We start from the raw sequence: 24,578 nt of genomic DNA, 5'->3' as shown, positions 1-24,578 counted from the left end.
TTCCCCTCCCTCTTTCTCTCTGTTCTCTCTCTCTCTTTCTCTCTCTCTCTCTCTTTCTCTTATCTCTGTATCTTTGTCTCTCTCTCTCTCTCTTTCTCTCCATCTGTCTTCTGTCTCTCATTATTTGTTTCTCTCTCTTTCTCCATCTATATCTTTCATATTCTCTCTCTCTCTCTCTCCATCTCTCTCCATCTCTCTTCACCTGTCTTCTGTTTCTCATTGCTTCTCTCTTTTTCCATCTATCTCTGTCTCTCATGTGCTCTCTCATGCCCTTCTCTCTCTCTCTCTCTCCATCTGTCTCTCATTTTTTGTCTCTCTCTGTCTCTGCCTTTGTCTCTCTGTCTCTGTGTGTGTCTCTGTCTCCCTCTCTTTCTCTCTCTTTCTTATTGCTAGGAGATAAGGTTTTTTAACAGAGCAGAAAAAGATGTAGGCACTCAGGGGAGCCAGACTGCTAGGATTAGAGCACCTTCACTTTAGAATTAGACCAACCTTTTCATTTTACAGATGGATAAAACTGAAGTCCAGGAAAGTAAAATGTCTAGCTCAAGATCAGGTGATAAGTGGCAGAACTAGGATTTAAACTAGAGTCACTAGACTTTACATTTTCCTCTCTTTTCACCACATTAGTGGGAACATAGGATTGCACCGAGTAATTACAGTCTCCTTTTTCAGAAACATTTGTTATTGTTGTTTAATTGTTTTAGTCATGTCTGATTCTTGTGACTTCATTTGCAGTTTTCTTAGCAGAGATACTGGAGTGGTTTTCCATTTCTTTCTCCAGCTAATTTTACAGAAACTGAGGAAGACAGGGTAAGTGACTTGCTCAGGATCACATAGCTAGGAAGTGTCTGAGGTTGGATTTGAACTCATGTTTTCCTGACTCCAAGCTTGGTACTTTATCCACTCTGCCTCCTAGCTCCCTTTCAGGAACATAATTGTTCCTTAAAGCAGAAGGAAAGGACATCATTTCCTACATTTTCAAGTTAAGACTCTTTCACGTTCTCATATTTAGTACTGAAATCTCTTTGGAGATGACAGACCATCATGATCCTAAAGGAAGGGCTACCTGACTTTCAAATGAAAAATCCTTGTCTGAGACAGTTTTAGGAGTTAAATGCCATTTCTAGGGCCATGTAACCAATGTGTGTCATTAAAAAAAAAACTTAAACCCCAGTCTCCTGATTCTAAGGTTGTCTCTCTACTGTACCACACTGAGAAGCTTCAGTCTTCTTATAAACAAGAAGCTTTTACATCAAAGATTCATTGGTCTTTTTGTTCTAGTTATATTATCTGCTTTCCTCCTTTTTTCCGACCTTAAGACTTAGGCTACTTTCCCAAGTTATAGTGTGTGGACTTGTAAAAAAAAAAAAAAGAAAGAAATCCTAATCCCAGCAAACCCAGTCTGTGTGTATTTTTGTGCCTGCCTGGCTTCCAGGTAATCCAATTTGGAGAGGTTTCAAGTGCAGAGCTATGAAATGATACCCAAGGTGGCTTGCCTGGAGATTCAGCAATAGCCACCTTAGCGAAACAGCTTGCGATTTATAAGCTGGGATGAGTGAAAAACACCACATGGTTTGAAAACTGTCCTGGAGCCAAATTACCCTTTCTAAGGTGAATTTTGTTCTGGAGATAAACTATTTATTACTGGATGGAACTTTTAGACCCAAAGAAAGGATAATAATTGAAAGGGTTTATGAAATAAAGAAGAGGATTGAGTTTATCTGGGAGAGCTTACTTTTCTCCCTTGATTCTTGGGGGTGTCTAGTGGCAACTTAAAAAAAAGTTACCCACTTGTCCTTTGTCTCCTTCATCTGTTATCTCCCCATCTAGTCCCCAATTTTTGGAAAAAAATGTGATTCCTCCTTTGTGAATACTTGCAATGAGTTCTTTATTTTTATTCCTTCCAAAGTTGAGGTCCAAACTCCACCATTCCATCTTTACCCTCTACCATCTTTCCCACTTCCTGCGTTATGTTCCTTCATTTTTCAGATGCTTCTCAATATGATCCATAGGCTTTGGTCATTTCTGAAACTGCCCTTGAATGGTCAAAATATGTCTTCAGGTTAAACTCAATTCTCTTGTCACTTGGGTTCCAGTTGGTGCAAACCCAAAGTTGTGCTCAGCCTCCTGATAAACTGGCTAGTTGGTGAAGGTTAGAGGAAGTCAGAAGAATATCTAAGGGATTCCCGATGTTATGTTATCAGGGTCATATTGTGCATAATGATCATAGAAGAGGAACTAGAAAGAATCTCGGAGGCCATCTAATCTACATTTTACAGATGAGGAAACTGAGGCCCATGAAAGTCACTTGTTCAATATCACACAAAGCATAAGCATTAGAAGTAAGATTTGAACCCAGGATCTGACTCCAGAGTCATATTATCATTATATTATTTTAAATTATATTTCCTTTAATCAATTTTCAGTCAACAAATATTTACTGTAGTTATTATGTGCAAGGTTCTTTGTCCCACTCACTTAACTTTGCTGGACCTTACAAAGATATAAGATGGAGTCTGCCCTCAAGGAGATAATATTTTATGGGGGAGACAACACAGTTACTCATGGGTATATTCAAAATTGAGTTGGGATGATCTAACAGCTGGGGAAGATCAAGAAAGGCTCACATAGAAGATGGCATTTGAGGGGAGTCTTGAATGAACCCGGGTATTCCCGGGGTGAAGCTGAAGAGGGAGGGCATTTAAGGAATGGGGGACATTTAATGAATAGACACAGAGATTGGGAATGGAGAACTATGGATGAAGGACAGACTAGAGAGATCTGAACAAAGGTGAAAATAAAGATGAAGGCTAGACAGACCTGAACAAAGAGGAAGATGAAGGCCAGATAGACCTGAATGAAGAGGAAGATGAAAGCTAGATAGTCCTAAATGAAGAGGAAGATAAAGGCCAGATAGACCTGAATGAAGAGGAAGATGAAGGCTAGATAGTCCTGAATGAAGAGGAAGATAAAGGCCAGATAGACTGAATGAAGAGGAAGACAAAGGCCAGATAGACCTGAATGAAGAGGAAGATGAAGGCTAGATAGTCCTAAATGAAGAGGAAGATAAAGGACAGATAGACCTGAATGAAGAGGAAGATGAAGGCTAGATAGTCCTGAATGAAGAGGAAGATAAAGGCCAGATAGACTGAACAAAGAGGAAGATGAAGGCCAGATAGACCTGAATGAAGAGGAAGATGAAAGCTAGATAGTCCTAAATGAAGAGGAAGATAAAGGCCAGATAGACCTGAATGAAGAGGAAGATGAAGGCTAGATAGTCCTGAATGAAGAGGAAGATAAAGGCCAGATAGACTGAATGAAGAGGAAGACAAAGGCCAGATAGACCTGAATGAAGAGGAAGATGAAGGCTAGATAGTCCTAAATGAAGAGGAAGATAAAGGACAGATAGACCTGAATGAAGAGGAAGATGAAGGCTAGATAGTCCTGAATGAAGAGGAAGATAAAGGCCAGATAGACTGAATGAAGAGGAAGACAAAGGCCAGATAGACCTGAATGAAGAGGAAGATGAAGGCTAGATAGTCCTAAATGAAGAGGAAGATAAAGGACAGATAGACCTGAATGAAGAGGAAGATGAAGGCTAGATAGTCCTGAATGAAGAGGAAGATAAAGGCCAGATAGACTGAATGAAGAGGAAGACAAAGGCCAGATAGACCTGAATGAAGAGGAAGATGAAGGCTAGATAGTCCTAAATGAAGAGGAAGATAAAGGACAGATAGACCTGAATGAAGAGGAAGATGAAGGCTAGATAGTCCTGAATGAAGAGGAAGATAAAGGCCAGATAGACTGAATGAAGAGGAAGACAAAGGCCAGATAGACCTGAATGAAGAGGAAGATGAAGGCTAGATAGTCCTAAATGAAGAGGAAGATAAAGGACAGATAGACCTGAATGAAGAGGAAGATGAAGGCTAGATAGTCCTGAATGAAGAGGAAGATAAAGGCCAGATAGACTGAATGAAGAGGAAGACAAAGGCCAGATAGACCTGAATGAAGAGGAAGATGAAGGCTAGATAGTCCTAAATGAAGAGGAAGATAAAAGCCAGATAGACCTGAATGAAGAGGAAGATGAAGGCTAGATAGTCCTGAATGAAGAGGAAGATGAAGGTCAGAGAGAACTGAACAAAAATGAAGATGAAGGCCAGATAGACCTGAATGAAGAGGAAGATGAAGGCTAGATAGTCCTAAATGAAGAGGAAGATAAAGGCCAGATAGACCTGAATGAAGAGGAAGATGAAGGCTAGATAGTCCTAAATGAAGAGGAAGATAAAGGACATATAGACCTGAATGAAGAGGAAGATGAAGGCTAGATAGTCCTGAATGAAGAGGAAGATAAAGGCCAGATAGACTGAATGAAGAGGAAGATGAAGGCTAGATAGTCCTAAATGAAGAGGAAGATAAAAGCCAGATAGACCTGAATGAAGAGGAAGATGAAGGTCAGAGAGAACTGAACAAAAATGAAGATGAAGGCCAGATAGACCTGAATGAAAAGGAAGATGAAGGCCAGATAGACCTGAATGAAGAGGAAGATAAAGGCCAGATAGACTGAATGAAGAGGAAGATGAAGGTCAGATAGTCCTGAATGAAGAGGAAGATGAAGGTCAGAGAGAACTGAACAAAAATGAAGATGAAGGCCAGATAGACCTGAATGAAAAGGAAGATGAAGGCTAGTTAGATGGAACAAAAATGAAGATGAAGGCCAGATAGACCTGAAGGAAGAGGAAGAGGAAGGCCAGATAGACCTGAATGAAGGATGAGTTGGGAAGCAGTAATGTGTTGACCGCAAGTCAGGGAACAAAGCAGTTGTCCTAGATCATCAGCGTTATCAGTACCTTTCCTCTGCAAGCACTGTGCTGGAACACCTGGGGTATGATAAAGAGAGTCATCCTTCTTTCTAGAGCTTTCCAAAATCTAGGTGAATAGATCTAAAAAGATAACTGGCAATACAAGGTAAATTATGTCAAGAGCCAACGTGGGTAAGTACTGTGTGAGTCTGGGCCAGCTAGTCGAGGAGGCTTTGTAGAGGAAGTGATCCATGGCCTGGGACTTTGCAACCTATGCAAAGGGATGATGTGAATGGAGACAGCCTGTGGACTATTCAGTTGGAGGGTTCTTCTAAAGAAATTATAAGAGGGCAGGCTAGGGATCTCAGCTCTGCCATTCACTAGCTGTGTGGCCTGGAGAAATCATTGTGCCTCAGTTTCCCCTTCTGTAAGATAAAGGACTTGAAATAGATGACCACCAAAGTCTGCCTTTGATTGTAAGAGGCAAGGAGGATGGGTGAGTTGGAGAGGTTCATCTGTGATAGCCTCTCCTTCTTCCAATGTCAGTCTGAAGACAGTCCTCCTGTTGGACACTGGCCTTGATGGAGGAAGCACAAACAAATTAATTATCTCTTGATGCATAACAAACTCATTGCGAGTCAGGACACCACCTTTGCTCTGGTAAATAAGGTCACTTTAGGAGGGGGTGGCCAGGGTTGCTGCCTAAATGCCAATGGCCATAGGCCTCCTTTGGCTCCAAGAGGTGGATGGGAAGGGAGCCAGTGCCTGTATTCTTGCTTGGAAAGCAGGACAGTAACCTTCTACTGCTGATCTCCCAGCTACTAGTGCCTCCTTTCAAATTACCTTGTATTGATTTTGAATTAACTTAATATCTGTTCATGCTGCTTCCTCTGATAGAACATAAATTCCCTAAGGACAGGGATTGGGTAATTTCTGTCTTCCTATCTCAAGGCCGTATCTGGCGGAGAGGGATGCAGCAGAAACCGCACTCTTTTCACAGCTCTCAGGCACTCCCAGGTGAGGAAACTACCTCTCCCAGTTCAGGTCAGCACCTTCTCTGCAATCTGTGATCTTGGAGAGTTGTTGATTATACTGACGAGTTAATGTTTTGCGTGGGGTTGCACGGCCATAACATGGCAGAGATGGGGCCAGATCTTTCCGACACCAAGGCCAGCTTTCTATCCAGTGCCCCACATTGTGTCTGAAGTGCATACAGTTAGTATTTACTAAATGCTTTTTGTCTGATTGATTTGTGCTTGTTGGTCATCTGCCTACTTCTCACTACTTCTCATCTAGGATCTCTCAATTTCTCCCTGAAGGGCTTAGCCAAAGTGAAGGGAGAAAGGGGGCAAGACTGCTTTCTTCTTCTTATTATCATTATAGCTTTTTATTTACAAAACATAATGGTTGGGTAATTTTTCAGCATTGACCCTTGTAAAACCTTCTGTTCCAAATTTTCCCCTCCTTCCCTCCACCCTCTCCCCTAGATGTCAGAGAGTCCCATACATGTTAAATATGTTAAAATATATGTTAAATCCAATACATGTATACGTATTTATATAGTTATCTTGCTGCACAAGAAAAATTGGATCTAGAAAGAAAGGAAAAAAAAACCTGAGAAGGAAAAGAAAAATGCAAGCAAACAATAACAGAAAGAATGGAAATGCTATGTTGTGGTCCACACTCATTTCCCAGAATTCTCTGTCTGGGTGGAGCTGATTCTCTTCATGACTGAACAACTGGAATTGGTTTGAATCACCTCATTTTTGAAGAGAGGAAGACTGCTTTCTTTGAAAAGTCTTGGCTCCTTCTATCTCCTCAATTCTCTCTTTTGCTCATAGAACCCATGATACTTTTTTGTGGTTCTTTAATTGTCCAACTGGCAAGGTTCTTCCTTTTCTCGGATGTTGCCCTGCTCTGGAATTGAATTTAGGAATTGCCCACTTTCCCCTTCTCTCCTCTGAACATCCATAAAAGTTTGTTTCAGTTACTATGAAGCATTTCTTGATTGTTTTGATATGTAATTTTTGGAGTACTCTTCTCATCTCCCTAGCCAAATTATAGATTTCCTATGGGCCAGGATGCTTTTTTTTTGACTCGGGAACCCTAGTGTTTAGCATGGCAGAGTGACATGGTGCTTAATAAATGTTTGATTTTGGATTTGGATGCTTGATCTGCTCATTGATCTTTTTCTTATGTTGTAGTTATTTGTGTACATGTCACCTCCCAGACAGACCATAAGCAGTATGAGGGTGGGAACTGTGTCTTGGGCATCTTAGCATTGCCAGCAGAATAACCTGTCCTTGTACCTTACATGCGCTTGATACTTAGCAAATGAATGGATTTGTTCTTGTGGGTCTTAGAGCGCTTCTTAACTTGGTGTTTCAGTGAGGAGAAATAAATGCTCCTAACGGACCAGTGATGACGCTCGGACATTCTAGGCCTTTGCTACAGGAAAGGGAGATCTTCCGCACGCCAGTGTGCAGTTCTTAGCTATGCCAGATGGACGTGGCCTCCTGAGACCCTCCTCACATCGTTTTAGATACATGGATGAATGCCTTCTGTCCAAGTTTTCACCTGAGACCTTTCTGGGCGCATTATGGCTTCGGGGCCTAATTTGGGACCAAATTTATTTTGTGAACACAGCTCCCGGACATTAAACGATTTTGTATATCTCTTCCTTTCTCTCTGCATCCCTCCAGGATCTGAATGGTTCCATATGGCACCTGGCATATCCTGTAGTTATTTATATATCTGCTTATAAACCTGCCAGCCACTTCCTTTGGAAGATTCCACCTAATAGACACTTGATGAAGGTCAGACCAAGGACGATCGCCTTCTTGCCCTAAGAAATGCCCCGTCACTGTCATTAGGGGCTCACCACCTTCCCGTCACTGCAGACCAACTGCTACTGGGAGCAGTGGCGCCCCCGAGAATCCCAGTCTTGCTCTCCCAATGATGAGACTTTAAGGTTCTATACCTTATGAAGAAAGGATTCCCTTCCTCCTCCAGGTTCCGACCAACAAGAGTAGGGAGGGCAGCAGTGTGCTTCTCGAACGCTGAGCCCGTTTCGGGTTTGGCCCTTGCAAACATCATGGAGGAAAGCATCCCTGGTAGAAAAAGGGCCCCCCATTCTCATGACTGCTATAGCTGGCCAGCTCTCACCAGTAGGGCCAGTAAACCAGCTTAGATGAAGCAGTTGGGAACCCCTTGATCCAGAGACAGCATTAAGTCAAGTCAGATCACATCAACTACCGCCTCCCTTGAGATCTCTGGAGTTAGTGCAGGATTGCTTTGAATGGCACCGATCCCTACGCTATTGGCCCTGACCATTGGTCTTGCTTTAGCCCCTATAGCCATCATGGAGTGGAGCAGCTCTTGGGAGGAGGGATACTATCCCTGCCACTATCAACCCCAACCATTGACCACTACCAACAGGCAAGTATGCTCAGGAGACCTGGGGATGGCAGCAGCAACCCCTATACTAACTCCCAGACCCACAAACACCCACTTTCAGTCTCGCTTCCAGCATGGCCCCCCAGGTCTCACCTAGAAAAGCAATCCTTGGGGTAACTTCCGCTGCAGGTGTTACAGCTGCAACTTCCCAGCAGTCTCAGCTGTTGCAAACCCAGAAAAAGTCTCTGCCATTGTCAAAGTTTCAGCATCAGAAGCAGATGTGGCTTATCAGTGTAAAAGACCTGAAAGAAGCTGCATTACCCTGTGCTTTGCTGAGGGCACACTCAGGGCCACAGGCTCTTTCCATCCGATTCCAAGCTTGAATCACCTAGAAGAGCTGTCTCCCCCATCAGAGTGTGAGCTCCCTGAAAATAGGGACTGGAAGCAGGAATGGATTAACTTTTCTATTTGTATCCCCAGACTTAGTACCATACTTTGCATATAGAAAGCACTTAAGTGCTTTCTTCCTTCCTTCATTCACTCATTCATTCATTTCTTCCCATCAGTATCTCCAAGTTTTAGTCTTTCTGGGGCTTACACAGGAGCCTTAGGTCCTTTTCTTTGGTTAATTACAGTCTCCATTTTTTTCAGTTCCTTCTTGAGTTCTCAAGAAATACATAGGTTCTAGATGCCGTGTTATCTTTGACCTTGGAAACATCGAGGCTCATAGAATTAGAGCTGGGAGGGATTTTAAAAGCCATCAAGTCCACCCTCCTCATTTTACAGAAAGGGCAACCAAGGTACGGAGAAATTAAGTGACTAAGATCACACAAGTAAATTTCTGAGGCTCAGTTTGAAGTCAGAGCTTACTGACTCCCAGGATAGTGAGGGGGTGCCGTAGTGCACACAGTTCCAGGCCAGGAATCAGGAAAACTCATTGTTCTGAGTTCAAATCTGGCCTCAGACACTGACTAGCTGTGTGACCCTGGAAAAGTCACTTTACCCTATTTGCCTTATTTTCCTCATCTGTCAAAGGAGTTAGAGAAAGAAATGGCAAATTACTCCTGTGTCTTTCCCAAGAAAACCTAAACGGGGTCAGAAAGCATCGGACAGAAAATGCCCTAAGAAAATGGCAGAAAATGACTAAACAACAATGACAAGATTGCTGATTTAAGATCTGACACCCGCTAATCCAAACGACCTCAAAGACTGGCATGATGGGCCCTGGGATCATAGATTTAGAAATGGAAGGGACTTGATGTTAATTAACCAAAAAATGGTCCCAGATCCAACTTCTTGAATCACCCATAAACCATTTCTGAGTAAGAAAAGGCAGGCCCAGCTTGGGTGTATTTCTGTGTGGGTCCAATGTCAACAATAGTCAGAACTGAAAGAAATTTGGGGGACAATTTCAATTCACAGAATGTTGGAGGAGGAGGGTATGAACATGGAAATGGGGAGTCAGTCTACTCTGGGCGCAGTTTACTCTGGGAAAGGAAATGTGAGCCATGTCCCATTGCCTGAAGGAGGGGACACATCCCTATCCAGAAGAAGAGCGTAAAAGGGAGAAGACAGTAAGTGATGATGTTGCCAGGAAAATGGACCTGAGAAAGGATGGAGGATGCTATGGCCATAGGATTCAGGACTAAGTGAAGAAGCAAAGACAGTCCCATATGATACAGTCCCTGAAGTGCTCCAAGTTATCTGATGGGAGGAATAATGCCCCCTACCCCCACTCCCATGTGGGTACCCTTTGGCAGTAGCCTGATTGACTCACCCTAGTTACGCCTCTGTCGCATTGCTGTTAGCTGAATTAAAAGCTAGTTGGAAATGCAATTCCGGGCAAGTTTCACCGATCGATGCGATGTGGCAATATTTCACTGGGCAGCCACTTGGAGCTCAGCACTCTCCAGAAAACTCTTGGCATTTCCCAAGTAGGAGTGGGCAGCGGAGATCAGGTTTTTTATTGTCGGGCTGCCATATTGGCTTGAGCTAGAATCTTCTTGTCATGGTGGAAAACATCCCTGATGACAGGTGCAAAACTTTGGGCAGTGAAGGGAACGGGGGGGATGGGTGTTTGCAATACGGAAAAAGGGGCAGATATGCTTGTTTCCTTGTGAGGTGGAAAGATCCTTCCCACCCCACGATGCTGGTGAAGTGATCGGGTAACATTGACTCAGTGTCAACTGGTTTTCCTCTAGTCTTCTAGATCCGACAGGAGTGTGCCGGAGTCAGCCGCAACCGGCTCACCAGAGCTGATTGTTAAATTTCCAGTGCTTGGCAGATACTAAAACATCAGAGCTTGATTGTTGTTTTGTTGATTGTCTAGAGCCTTAAGAAATTGGTGAAGAAATTGTGACTGTGTATTGTGAATACAGCTTTCCCTTCCACATTGCGAGGTTTTTGATAAGTGGTAGGTCAGTATAAGAAATTAGATGTTTTTTGGGGGGAGTTTTGTGGAAGCCTTTGATGAGATGTGAAGGCAAGCAGAAAAGAGTAGATGCTCAGAAATGTGTGACCCGAACCGGTAACATACACACCCCATAAGAAAAAGAAAAAAAATAGACTTCTGTGTTGTGAAGGGAAGGCCAAAAGATTTTATGCAGATTTTCCAGATTACGAGGGTGCCATTCCCTTAACCCCTACAATGTGGAAGGGATAACTAGACATTTTCTTTTCTCTCTCTCTCTCGCAATTCATTTAAATTTTTGCCAACCTACCATTAATCACAGATCTTAGCTGTGATAGTGGATAGAGCACTGAGCTTGGAGTCAGGAAGTTCTGAGTTCAAATTTGACCTTAGACACTTATTAGCTGTTTGATCTTAAGCAAGACACTTAACTTCTTTCTGCCTCTGTTTCCCCATCTGTAAAATGTAGATAATAACTCCCACTTCCTAGGGTTGTGGTGAGGTTCTAATGAGAAAATAATTGTGAAGCTCTTAGCATGTATGTAGTAAGCACTATATAAATGTTAACTATTCTTATTCTTTTTTTTTCCTGAATGTTTGGGGTGACTTGCCCAGGGTCACACAGCTAGGAAGTGTTAAGTGTCTGAGATGAGATTTGAACTCAGGATTTCTTGACTTCAGGGCTGATGTTCTAACCACTGGGCTACCTAGCTGCCCCGCTATTCTTATTTTTAATATTATTTGTATGGAAATGGAAGGGAACCATCCAATTGGAAGAGACCATCTAGTTTAATCCTTTCATTTTACAGATGAAAAAATAGGGACCCAGAGACAAGAAAAACTTGCTCACACATCAGACTTAGGATTGGAACCTTGTAATGAAAACAGAGAAAATTGTACCATCTTTTGCTGGATTTGGGGAAATCAGGGAGCCCCAACACGTTATCAGGAGGAAGAGAAAAAAATTTTAAAATACTATTTGCCCAGAGTCAGGAAGTGTCTGAGGCAAAATTTGAACCAAGGTTTTTTGGACTGCAGATCTAGCCCTCTGTTTCCCTATTGCTGTCCTTGGGGAGCTTAGGATATATCGATTCAAGATTTAGAACTGGAAGGATCTCAGGGTCACCTAATCCTTTTACAGATGAGGAAACTGAAACCCAGGGAAGTGATGTGACTTGCTTGGGATCACTTAAGTAATAAGCACAGCAACAGGAGGATTTGACCTCAGGCATCCTGTTCCTTACTTGGAGATGCCATTGAGGCACGTTGTTGGACTCAATCTGAATTAGGAAGGGACATCTAGTCCAATGCTTTTATTTGACAGAAGAAGAAACTGAGTCACAGAGAGCCCATGGGACAGACTCCAAGTCCTGTGATTCATTAGTGGCAGAGGCAAGACTGAACCCAGTGGCATTCTAGCCACTGTACTATGAGGTACGCCCACATTGCTTCTTCTCTCCTCCTTTCCTTCCTCCCTTCATCTGCCATGCTCAGCTGATGCCTCAGTTTCCTCAGCCTTAAAATAGAGGTAATGATACTCAGGGCACCTACTTCCATGTCCTGTTGTGAGATTTAAATGAGATAATGTATACAAAGCGCCTTTGCAAGCCTTCTGCCTCTTTAGAAATGTCAGCTCTTATTAGCATCTGTCAGTGGCGGCCGTGAGTCTGTGTGTAGTTCCAGGGGTAGCCCCTCAGGCTTATGGAGGTTGCTGAACTTGGTCTAATAGGATGATTTCCTCACTCCTGGGGAGGTCTGAGGGCATCCTGTACCATCACGAGGAGCCGCTACTTTTTGGTGCAGAATCCATCAAATTCTGCCAGAGCAGAGCACATCTGTGCCTGGTGATTGTGTGTGTGTGTGTGTGTGTGTGTGTGTGTGTGAGAACAGGTATATCTGAGCCAGTCACACCATACAAAGTTCTGTGATAAATATTTATTAATAGCACGATTGTCATCGTCCTCTTGGTATGGCACAGATGGAATGAAACCCAGAAAATGGAAAAACCAAAGTCACTCGTTTCATCTGAAATTTCAATATCTGTTGCCTTGGGTAACTCTTGAGATCTAGGACGGCCACAAGGTCCTTTTTGCTCCTTTTACTGTATTGGGGAGTATTTTGCCAGGCTGGGGGTGGGACAAGAGGTGAGCTACTATATTGCTCATGGATCATGGTCTAATAGGCAGAGAATTGATTTTGGAAATAGGAAGACCTGGATCTGGGGGCTATGTGATCTTAGGAGAGTCACTTGACTTCTGAAAAACATTTGCTGAACTGTTTTGATAGAGGGAATTTCCTTACCAAGAGTTCCTTATAGCTATGAAATCACCCAGTTACAAAGAGCCAAATTCTACTCCCTCTCTCCTAAACCAAATCCATCCAGAAATGGCTTCTAAGAAGTACTGAACTTGGCCAGGAGTGAAAGGAGAGTCTAATCGCATGAGGCAGCCATGATCTCACCTCACTTAATTCTCTGAACTATAAAATAAATTTGGAAACGTGGTGGCTCAGTAGAAAATGGGGCACTAAATATGGGAGACAGCCACATGAGACTCTAATCTCTCTCATTTAAAGATGAGAAAACCTCTGGCACCGACTCTCCTCAGGATGAAGGAGCATCAAGAGGACATGGCAGATAGAGTACTGGAACACCCGAGTTCAAATGTGGCCTTAGACACTTATTAGCTATGTGATCCTAGACAGATTACTTAACCTCTGCTTGTCTCAGTATTCTCATCTGTAAAAATGTGAGTCATAATGGTACCTACCTCCCAGGGTTGTTGTTGAAGACTAAGTGAGACAATAATTTTATTTTTGTTCTTTTCCAAAAATTATTTATTTTGCTATTCTTTCCTTTTTAAATTTTGCCTTCTGGATATTCTTCCTCCCTTCAGTCCTTCCCTCACCCACTGAGAAGGCAACAATATAATATCAATTATACATGTGAAATTATGCAAAACATCTTAGCCATTTCAGAAAAAACAAATAAATTGGAGAAAATTCTACTTTAATTTGCACTCAGAATTCATCAGTTTTCTCTCTGGAGATGGAGGGCATCTTTTCATCATGAGTTCTTTGGAATTGTCTTGGATCATTGTATTGATCAACGTAGGCAAGTCTTTCACAGTGGATCATCACTGAAACGTTGTTATTGTGGATAATAATCTTTTGGTTCTTCTCTATTCACTTTGCATTAGCTTGTACAGGTTTTACCATGTTTGTTTTTTAACTACCCCCTCATTATTTCTTGTAGTACAATAGTTCTCCAACACAATAATATGTCACAAGTTATTCAATCATTTCCCAGTTGATGGGCATCCCCTCAATTTCTAATTCTTGGTCGTCTCAAAAAGAGCTGTTATAAATATTTTCATACATATACTTTTCTTTAAAAAAAATCTCTTTGGGGAACAGAACTAGTTTAAAGCCCTTTGGACGTAATTCTCCAGAATGGTTGATCTAGTTCACTATTCTACTTATCAATGCACCTATTTTCTTTCATATTCTCTAGCATTTGTCATTTCTGCTAGGTATAAAGTACCACCTCAGAGTTGTTTGAGTTTTCATTTTTCTAACTCAGTGATTTAGAGAATTTTAAATATTACTAAAGATAGCATTGATTGCTTCTGAAAGTGCCTTTTCATATCCTTGGACCATTTATCAATTGGGGAATAGCTCTTATTTTTACAATTTTGATTCAGTTCCCAATACATTTGAGAAATTCAGCCTTTATCAGAGGAACTTGGTGTAAATTTTAAAATTTTACTTCATTGAGTATCACACCTTTTAGCAAAATGTAGTTTTCTTGATTATGTCTTTGAATTAAATCTATTTTTGCTTTTGCTTTGTCTAAGATCATGATTACCATCTTGGCTGTCTTCACTTCAGCTGATGCATAATAGACTCTAGTCTTTCATTTCAACTCCCTGCGTGTCTTTTTGTCCTAAGTATGTCTCTTGCATGCAACATATTGTTGGATTCTGGTTTCTAATCTGCTCTGCTATCTACTTCTGTTCTCATACCATTTACATTCACAGTTATCATCACTAACTGTGAGTTTCACTTCATCCTGTTTTCTTTTTTTTTAATCCTCTTATTTTTATCTTTTCTATCCCCAAAAGTCTGTCTTGCTTCTGACCACTGTCTTCCCTAATCCATTCTTGCTTTTATCATCCTCTCCCAAAGCTCTTATCCCTTCTAACTCCTTATTGGGTAAGATAGATTTCTATACTCAATTGTGTGTGTGTATGAATATATATACATATATATATATATGTATATATATATATGTATATATATATATGTATACTTGTATATGTGTGTGTATATGTGTATATATACATATATATGCACAGAGAGCTATACATAGACAAAAATGTGTGTATCTATATCATTACATATTCTTCCCTCTCTGAACCAATTCCCTTGAAATGATTTTCAAGCATTTGCCTTTCCCCCATTTCTCCATCTACAATAAAAGATCTTCTTTTCATGTCTCCTGTATGAGAGAAAATTTGCTCCATTCTACCTCTCCCTTCTCCCTCCTCTTAGTGCATTTCTCTTTTTCACTTTTTTAAGGTGATAGTTTCTTCAGTATTTCTTCTTCTTTAAAAAAAACTAAGCTATTAGTTCTTTTCATCATTTTCTTGCATCATTCTTATTTCTTTCTCCAATTTTCCTCTACTACTCTTAACTTTTCTTTAACTTCCAGGAATTCTTATTGGGCTTATATTCAATTAAAATTTTCTTTGAGACTTTCGTTGTAGCTATTTTCACAATATTATCCTCTGCTAAGTTTATGTCTTCTTGGTCCTCCTTTCCACTGTAGTAGCTTTTTATGGTCAAATTATTTTTTGTTGTTTGCTCATTTCTCCAATCTATTCCTTCACGTTGAACTTTTATGTTAAAGTTGGGTTCTGCTCAGCTGAGGGTGGGTGGGCACTGTGCTAAGCTTTAGACTTATTTTGTGCGACTGTTTTTAGGGTAGTTCTGGGGGCCTGTAAGTTTCCAAGGTGGCGTTACCCTGGGAGAGGTGCGGCCACTGCTCTCATGGTCTGTTCTCTGGTCTTTACCCAAGAAGATCTCCTGTTCTTCTATAATTGCAAGTACTATTTCTTTTGGCCACAGAATTGTGACCAGATCCCCTGCTCCTTTGTGACTGATCATAAATGCTCCTTTACCTCTTGGAACTGCAACCCAGAACTGCTTATGGGAAATAGAGTTTCCAGTCAGCACCAGCTGCACCCAATGCCAGCAAAGGTACTTTCTGACAAATTGGCCGATCTCTTATCTCTGGGCTGAGAGTTCCTGAAGTCCTTGTTGTCATTTTTGTAGATACCTCCAAGCCCACTGCTGATGTTCCTATTATTCTTCATATCTGCACCCTCCCAATGTTACAGACCTCTTCAGCAAACCTCCTAAGATGCCACAGGCTGAAAAAATATCTCCCTCTGACCTTTTGTTGGCTCTACTGCTCCAGATTTGATTTGAGGTGGCAATTTAAAGTTGTTTGGAGGCAAATATTGGGAGAGTTCTTCTGGGTCCCAGCCTGTAATCTGTCAACTAGAGATAATTTTAAAAGCACTTAACACATAGCCTGGCACATAATAAGGTCTATATTAATGTTAGCTATTGTGGCTATTGTTACTGTTAATGACATTCATCATGCCAAAAGGTGATGGTCAGATGTGGGAACTGTTGTAATGGGGTTTATCATTTACATGGGGGATGGACTAGATGGTCTCTGAGGCCTTCTAAACTCATGAGTTGAAGGTTGTGATTAAAGAGGGGTCAGACTATGAACCATTACATAGCATTCCCAATCCCTCTATTTTGTCCGCCTGCATTTTTGATTTCCTTCACAGGCTAATTGTCCACTATTTCAAAGTCCCATCTTTTTGTACAGCAAAATAACTGTTTGGACATGTATACTTATATTGTATTTAGTTTATACTTTAACATATTTACCATGTATTGATCAACCTGCCATCTGGGGGAGGGGGTGGGAGGAAGGAGGGGAAAAATTGCAACAAAAGGTTTGGCAATTGTCAATGCTCTAAAATTACCCATGCATATAACTTGTAAATTAAAAGCTATAATTAAAAAAAATAAAGAGTGGTCAGAGGTAAAAAGAGGACTAGAATGGTGTAATGTCATGGAAGGCATCTCTAATAGAAGGGGACTGAATTTTTTTTTCCAGATGATGTTGGGCAAGTCACTAATCCATGACCTGTGCCTTCATCTTACTTGTATCCATCTGAAAGAAGAGGAGACTGGAACAGATCATTTCTGTGCTTTACTCTAAATCTGTGATCATATATCCCTTTAATGCTTTTAATCAATGTCATCAAACATTTACTGGCTGGGTTCTGGGGAAATAGAAACAAAAAAGGAGCCGTTGTTGCTCTTATAGAACTTACATTCTAAAGGGGGCGACAATAGTCAACAAGCATTTATTAAGTGTCAGCATGTACTAAGAATTACTTTAGGTGGTGATGTAAAGAGAAAAAAACGGAATTGTTCCTGCCCTCAAGGAGTTTACTTTTATAAGATTTTAAACAATTAAAAAAGGGATGAAACGATAATTTTTTTCCTTCTCCCATCTCTTCTGAGCAGGGAGAAGATGCCGTTCCATCATGTGACAGCTGGCTTGTTGTATAAGGGGAATTATCTGAATCGGTCCCTCTCCGCAGGCAGTGACAGTGAACAGCTTGCTAACATCTCAGTGGAAGAATTGGACGGTAAGTGACATGCCCTGTTGGGGGATTCACCATCCCGGGCAGGCCGGTGGAGGAGCATGGGCTCAGCTCTTGATGCCCTAGTGGGGAATCATGGCTGGAGTCAGGCTGTGGCGAATAGGGAAATAAAAAAGTCAGAAATAAAATTTCAGGTGGCCCTTCCCTATTTAGGTCTGGCTGACCCATAACCACATAGAAAACACACCTCAATAATAAGCTAATGATGATCAAGGTGAATGATTTCCATCCCCAAGGACAAGCCGCTGGCTCATTCAAGGGGCTGTGTCTCCCATGTTTTGTACTTCTTATGGTCCAGTGGGCTGCCATGTTTCCAAATTGTCTTTTATGGTGTACACCAGCTGCAGAGGAGGGTCAGATGCTGGTGATGGCTGCCTCTTGGCTCGAGGCTGGCCTCTGCTTTGATTCCTGGCCAAGACCGGTGCTTCTCAACAGTCATTTCTAAGTGGATATGGGAGTGGAAAATAAGTCAACAGCCTCCAACTGTGTTATAAGACTTGGTGGGAGGCAGTTGGATGTGTGCAATGGAAAGTAGTCTGGCTTTGGAGCCAAAGAGCTTTTGCTGTTTCCCACCTGTGTGAAATAAGTCACTTTTCCTTTGGGTGTCATTGTCCTCATCTGTAAAATGGGGATCTAAGATGGTCTTTATGATCTTATGACCTGGATTCAAATTCTGATTCAGCCACCTACCATCTACATGACCATAGAGAATTCATTTGATCTCTTTGGGGCTCAGTTTTCCCATCTATAAGATGAGGGAGTTGTAATAAAAGATGTCTAAGATTCCTTTGAGATTTAAAATGATGATCCTATGATGTTTAAAAATCCCTTCCACACCTAGATCTCCCAAGCCTAGGATCTCATGATCCTATGATTCCATGAACATTCAGAGCTAGCAGTAGAGGGAAGCAATGGTTGTACATCCTATGTACGGGTGAGATGGTAACCATGAAACACATTGATCAGTTCCTTTAATATCAAACTTTTGGGAAGAATCTCCAAGATTTGCAGGATCAGTGCTCCTACATGGGCTCTCCTCCCCGTGTCCTCAGAGGTTCAGGTAATTCAGACCCCCCACCAGATACTTTCCTTTGAGTAATGGATCCTTCAGCTTAAAAGAATCAAGAAGTCAGAAATTCAGATCTGGAAGAGATCTTAAAAATTAGCCAGCTCAACACTTTCATTTTTTGGTTATATCCTTTTTCTTTTATATCTCACCTCTACTGATATATTTATTCCCTCTCTACTAGAGCCAAAGAGTTTAGTAAAGCCAATGAATATTTAAAAAAAAATTAACATCCATCACATGCAGTATGTTAAACTCCTAGTTTCCCTATCCCTGCAAAGAAATGGGTAGAGATATTTTTTTTGTTGGGGTCAAACTTGGCCATAATCATTTTGCAGTATTTCCCATTGTTCTGTTGGTCACAAACCTCCACCCCTCATTTTATATGATACCCAGAGAGTTCAAATAAATTGTCCGTGGTCATATAACGTGGGAATTTGAATTCAGGTCTTCCTGACTCAAAGAACCACACTCCCCCCACTATACCGTGTTATCTTTCTGAGTTGAGAGTTTTTCCTCTAAGGAAATAAGGGAAGAGTCAACTAGATCAAGAGTTATTTATCTTTCTTTGTGTCATGGATCCCTTTGGTGGTCTGGCAAAATCTATGGACTCTTTTTCAGAATAACACTTTTAAATAATGGAAGGAAATTCTAAATTTCAATTAGCGGTGGGGGGAAAGGATGTAAAATTTCCCCATCCAAGTTCATGAACTACCTAAAATGTGCCCCAGGTTCAGCAGCCCTGCTTTAGAACTTGGGTTCTCCTGTGTAGAATGCTCTGGGCACCAGAGAGCTTATCTAAGTCTAGTCTAAATGACCCTGGGTCCAGATCATCTTCCCCTAACCATCATCACCATGTTTTATGGCAAGGGTTCAATCGAGGCTCTAGAGATGAGAAATTAGAATCGCTGCAGATGGTCCTAATGCTGGTAAGTTTAATGGTCTAATCTAATGTGTTGTACATGTGCACGGATCCAGGAGACTCAAAGTTATCTCCCCAGATGGGAGGGCGGGGAAAGTTATCCCCACGGCGGGTGCGCTATGCCAAACAGCATAGGGATCTGAAGTTCAGCCCATGTGATGGGGAAGGACGGCAGGGGGAAGGAGAAGAAGGCTGGCTGCTGTGACATTTGCTTGATCGCCTCATTTGCTAAAATGTTTTTGGGGAAAAGAGGATGGAAAAAAGTTTTTGTTGTAGGAGGGATCCTTGTAAGACTGTGAAGGGCTTTGGACTCTGTGAAGATGGGCAAGGTGCGTAGGTAGGACTGAGACTTAGTTTGATTCAAAGACCTTAAGAGGAATTCTTGGTCAGGATCTGTAAAGCTTTGGAATAATTTAGACTAGTTTTTCAGGTTTTTGAAGCAGTGGGAACTGAGTTGAGTTGGAGGGAACTGTAGTGTTTACAATGTGGATCTTTGATCTTGCAAAATTAGTTCTTGTCCTCCCCTTGGTCTCAGTTTCCTAATCTGTAAGATGAGGACCATCTGAGGTGTCCTGTGCCAGATCTGGGAGGGCAATTGGGGCTATATTCTTCTGTGATTTCCACCGGGGTAGAGGTAGTCTCTATGATCATTTTCTGTATGAGACGCTAGCATGCTGTCAAATGAAAATAGGAGATCCACGGATGGGATATCTGCCTTGTGGGGAAAGATGGGGGCTGCCCTATAGATGGTGAGCTCAGTGTGATTGGGGAAATAGGGGAAGACAGCCAGGAGATGTTTCATTAAATCAGGCTCATCAGGGTATATATATCAAACGTGCAGAGTATGGAGTCTTCTCCCAATCAGTCAGTTCAACAAGTATTTATTACTGTGTGTCAGGTATTGGGTACAGGGCTGGGACATGGGGACAAAAATGAAAGAGTTCCTGCCCTCAGGGCGCCTATATATAGATGTATATGTACATATGTATGTGTGTGTATATTATATATGTATATATAGACCAGAGGAGTATATATTGCATTATATATTGATATATGCAAAAAAGGTAAATTTTTTTGGATCAACTCAGCTCTTCTCAGCAATACAATGATCCAAGACAAGGAAAATTCTATGCATAATCAGCTAAAGAATTGCTGGACTTTGCATGCACATCGAAACATTTTTTCATTTCTTTCTTCTTTCTCATAGTTTTTTCCTTTTGATCATTTTCTTCTCTCACAACTGTGATTAATATGGAAATATGTTTTACATGATAGCATATGTATAAACTATATCAAACTGCCTACCATCTTTGGAAGAGGGGAGGGGAGGGGAGGGAAGGAGGAAGAAAAATTTGGAACTCAAAATCTTGTTAAGACGAATGCTAAAAATTTTTTTCACATGTAACTGGAGAAAATATGATTTGAACAATCAAAAATTTAAAAAAAAGATTTTTTTTGGGGGGGAGGGAAAGATACTTGCATCTGGGGAGGGGAATTAGGAAAGGACTCATGTTGATGGTGACTCTGGGGCTGGATCTTGAAGAAATCAAGAGTGGGAGTGTGGAGGGTGTGTGTTTTAGGCATGGGGGGCAAACAGTATAAAGAAATGTTGTGAATGAAAAACAGTAAGAAGCCCCAGAAAGGGTCAGAAGGGATATCTGCCTTGAATCTGAGAGGGGCCGGAAGTAGGGTCGGGAGAGTACGCTGAGAAAGCCTTGTGCTAGTTGAGATACTCGTTAGGTGGGAATGAACCTTAGGAGAAATTTCCTAGTGTAGAGATTTCTTAGAACAAAATTCCTGATTTTCTAATACCTTTATGTTGTTTGTCTTGTTTTATTTTAGCCCCTTTCCTTTTGCCACTAGTAAGTTATTTCCCTCCAAGCCCTCTTGATGTCTCTGGTATCCTGGAGAAGGGCAGGGCCTCAAGCCTAGGCCAGGAGAATGTAAGGAGAGAGCAGGATTTCTCAGTGGATGGGCAAGGCCTGGTAACTATAACAGCAGGGTGGGAGGGACTGACATCTCAGTAGTTCTGGGGGGGAGGAGCAGCAAGTAGAAAACCTGAGCTGGGAATAGGTCCAAAGCATAGCTAGATTGGAAGATCAGGTCCCATCCTTGCCTAGGGCTAGTCCTTCGAGATGCCCTCAGTTTCCAGACATTCAGAAGAAGAGAAATGGGGAATGGGACGTTGTCCAACTTCCCATGGATTCCTGTTGGATCTGAGTCCTGGGACTGACCATTCCTAATGAGACTGCAAGTCTGGGCTTGGTCTGTCCTCCAGAATGAGAGGTCCTGCTCTGCCATCTCCACTTGGCTTTGAGATCCGGACAGAAGGGGTCAGCTCCTTGTCCCGGAATGACTTCTGACCCTGTAGGGGAGGCGTACATCTGAGGGCGTGCCCGGGAACCGGGCGGTCTCTTGGGTGTACTTAAAGGGCATCGAGTGGGGTTGATTTTGGAGCCGGTCAGGCTGGCTAGGATGCTTGCTCAGAAACTGGTTGGGACTTCAGAGTCCATCTTGTCCAGCTCATTAAACTTCTATTAAGCATCAGCTGTGTACTGAGGCACTGTGCTAGGCACCTGGGATCTTAGTATCCAGGAGGGAGTTCGGAGAGCATTCTTGTTCAGATGAGGAAAGTCAACAATTATTAATTAAGGACTTACCGGGTACAAAGGCTCTGTGCTGGGAATCTTCAGGCCACCGCTCGCTGGTGGACCCTTAGACCCCAAGAGGGGATGACTTGCTTCGGTCACACAGAGTGAGAGAAAGGACGTGAGATTTCCCACCCCTCCTCCAGGTCAGTTTCTCTCCAGTCTGCCACACTGCTATGGAATCATTGAAATATTGGTGGTGCATATTAAGAACTGCAAGCCTGTCAGTCTCTCTCTTGGGCTCAATTTTCTCAGCTGCACGATGAAGGTATTGAAGTAAGTGACTTCTGGGGTCCCTCCCAGGCCTAACTTTGTTACGCTACGAGCCATCCTCTTCCGTCCATAGTGGGGGGAGAGAGGGGCTTGCCCACTCTCTGGGTCTTGGCCACAGCAACTTCCAAACAAGACGGCGGCTCCCCGCCTCCCGGCTTGGCAGGCACTGCATCGGCATAAGGTAGAGGCTGTGACCTAGCCTGGTGCACAGAAGTAGACACCCCAAGGATCCAGAATGTGTCATTTGGGAACAGGTGATACATGCACAGCATGGGATGATGAATCAGGAGCAAGGAGTCGGCCTCACAGCCCCCAGAGCCATCGGTGGCCACGGGGCCGGCATCAGACCTGCTTAATTGGATTTAGTCAGGGCTGCAAACCCTACGTGCTGCCCGAGGGCTGCTTTTTGGAGTCACCTCCTTGGGTGAAATCTCTCCGGCTCATCCATCAGCCGAATGCTGCACGCTCTCCTGGAGACAGGCCATTTGTTCTCCGACTCGGAGGATGGAAGCTTATTGTTGTTATTGTTATGATTATAATTACTTCTGCCATTTTCATTAATGGGGGGCTACACATGAAGATGTGGTTCTGATCATGCTTCCTTCTGTGCCCCATTCTGTGTCCAAAGGTCTGGAGGGAGCAGAACCGAACACGTGCTTTCGGGGTTCAAACTTTAGCAGGCAGAAGGTGCTGGCCGGGCAGGTTTAGGAGACAGATTGGGCTGAATCAGCCTCCGATGACTGTATTTTTTCAGTTTTGGAAGAAGCTAAAGTTTCAGGGCCTTGAGCTGCTTAGGAATCTCTTTGAGAAGTCTTGTTTCAAGTCTTCTTGGAGTCGCTGCTACCTGTCGCCTATAGTCCAACAAGTATTTATTAAACAAATGCCTACTAAGTGCCAGGCTGAAAGGCAGATTAAGGTGAAGGAGGCACTGTGGCAAGGAAGGAAGAGCATGGACCTAAAATAGGGGTGATTAATTTATTTGTATAATGGCTTCCTTTGGCTGTTTGGAGACAGCTGTGTACTCCTCAGAATAATGTTGTGTTGCCTCTATGCACGTTTGACAAAAATGTTCTATTTCACTTAAAGACTGATGAAAACGAAGATATAATTTCTCCCTCCCCCATCCAGGTTCATGGACTTCCTTCCATAGATCCCAATTTAAAGCCCTGCCTTAAACACATAAGACCTGAGTTCAAATTCTACCTCTTGCACCCTCTATGACTTTGGGCAATCCAACTAACCCCAAGGAGTTTTATCTATAAAAAAAAAGAGGATTTGATCTTCAGGGTCACCTTGGCTCTTGTGATCATAGATTTAGGATCCTGTGATAGAAACAGGCTATGGATGGAAGGTATCCTGAATTCAGTCAGGGCTCAGCTTCTGACACTGATTGGCTGTGTGATCCTGGGCAAGTCACTCAGCTTTATAATGCCGACTCTCCAAGCTGCAGAAAAGTTACTGATGTATGTTGATAGAGGATATATTTTTTTTTAACTGAGAGATTCCTACAATGATTAAATCATGGGTACAGATTTTTTAAAATGTGCCTAGCTTGTGTTAGGTGCTGGGAATACAAAGACATGAATGGCAACTTTGCCCAAAGAGATTGCGTTCTATTGAATGTAAACTTTTATTTTCAGGAAGAGGAAGTTATATACTATCTGGAGGTAGTTTCTCCTTTGTGGATGGAGAAGAAGGTATCTTTTCAGATAATATCACCTTCATAGCAGGTGCTGGTGCCCTGTGGAGGCCAATGTGACCTTATGCTAGGGGATGGTGACATAAGCAGATGCCCATTGAATACCAAGCCATTACTAATGGATGGATGTTCTCATCCCTGCAGCTGTGGTATGAGGTGGGGCAGATGGTCCATCCGGAGATACCTGTAGTAAAAGGGGGAAGCAAGGAGCCAGCCACATATCCCTGATTGACTAAAAGAGGGCCGATCCTTTGGAGAGCATCCAGGTCTATTTATCACGTCTTGATGAATGACCGCTTCCTCAGAAGTCTTTCTCACTCACCTTTTCCCTTTAACCGTGTCCATACCCGTTGTTGGACTGAGGAGGAAGGCGGTGAAGAGAGGCTACACCAGATTAGGCAGAGGGAAGTTGGAAACTATGGAAAGAGCCCCAGAATCAGAGATCTAGGTTCAAATGCTGGCTTTGCTGCTTTCTCTGAGTAAGATCACTTTACTAATACTTATCTAAAAGGAGTCTAATCTCTGGAGGGAGAGTTCTCACACTTATGAAAATATATTTCTTTATCTACTGATGTGTTGACCTTGCATTCCCCCTCTTTGCATCTTGGTT

General features: G+C 42.4%; 1 protein-coding gene across 2 annotated transcripts in view; it reads left to right on the top strand.

Moving 5' to 3' along the window:
* The window catches only part of CALN1 (calneuron 1), a 395,181-nt gene that overhangs the window by 13,187 nt on the left and 357,416 nt on the right, over nt 1-24,578 (top strand). For both annotated transcript variants that reach the window (XM_051992010.1, XM_051992011.1), the window contains exon 2: nt 17,221-17,345. In XM_051992010.1, coding sequence (XP_051847970.1) covers nt 17,228-17,345 — 118 coding nt within the window. In that variant the 5' untranslated portion in view covers nt 17,221-17,227. The remainder of the gene's footprint in view (nt 1-17,220; nt 17,346-24,578) is intronic.

This window comes from Antechinus flavipes, chromosome 4, assembly GCF_016432865.1.
Source record: "Antechinus flavipes isolate AdamAnt ecotype Samford, QLD, Australia chromosome 4, AdamAnt_v2, whole genome shotgun sequence".
Lineage (NCBI taxonomy): Eukaryota > Metazoa > Chordata > Mammalia > Dasyuromorphia > Dasyuridae > Antechinus > Antechinus flavipes.
Note: the sequence above shows the minus strand (reverse complement) of the source record. Positions and strands in the feature narration are given on the sequence as shown.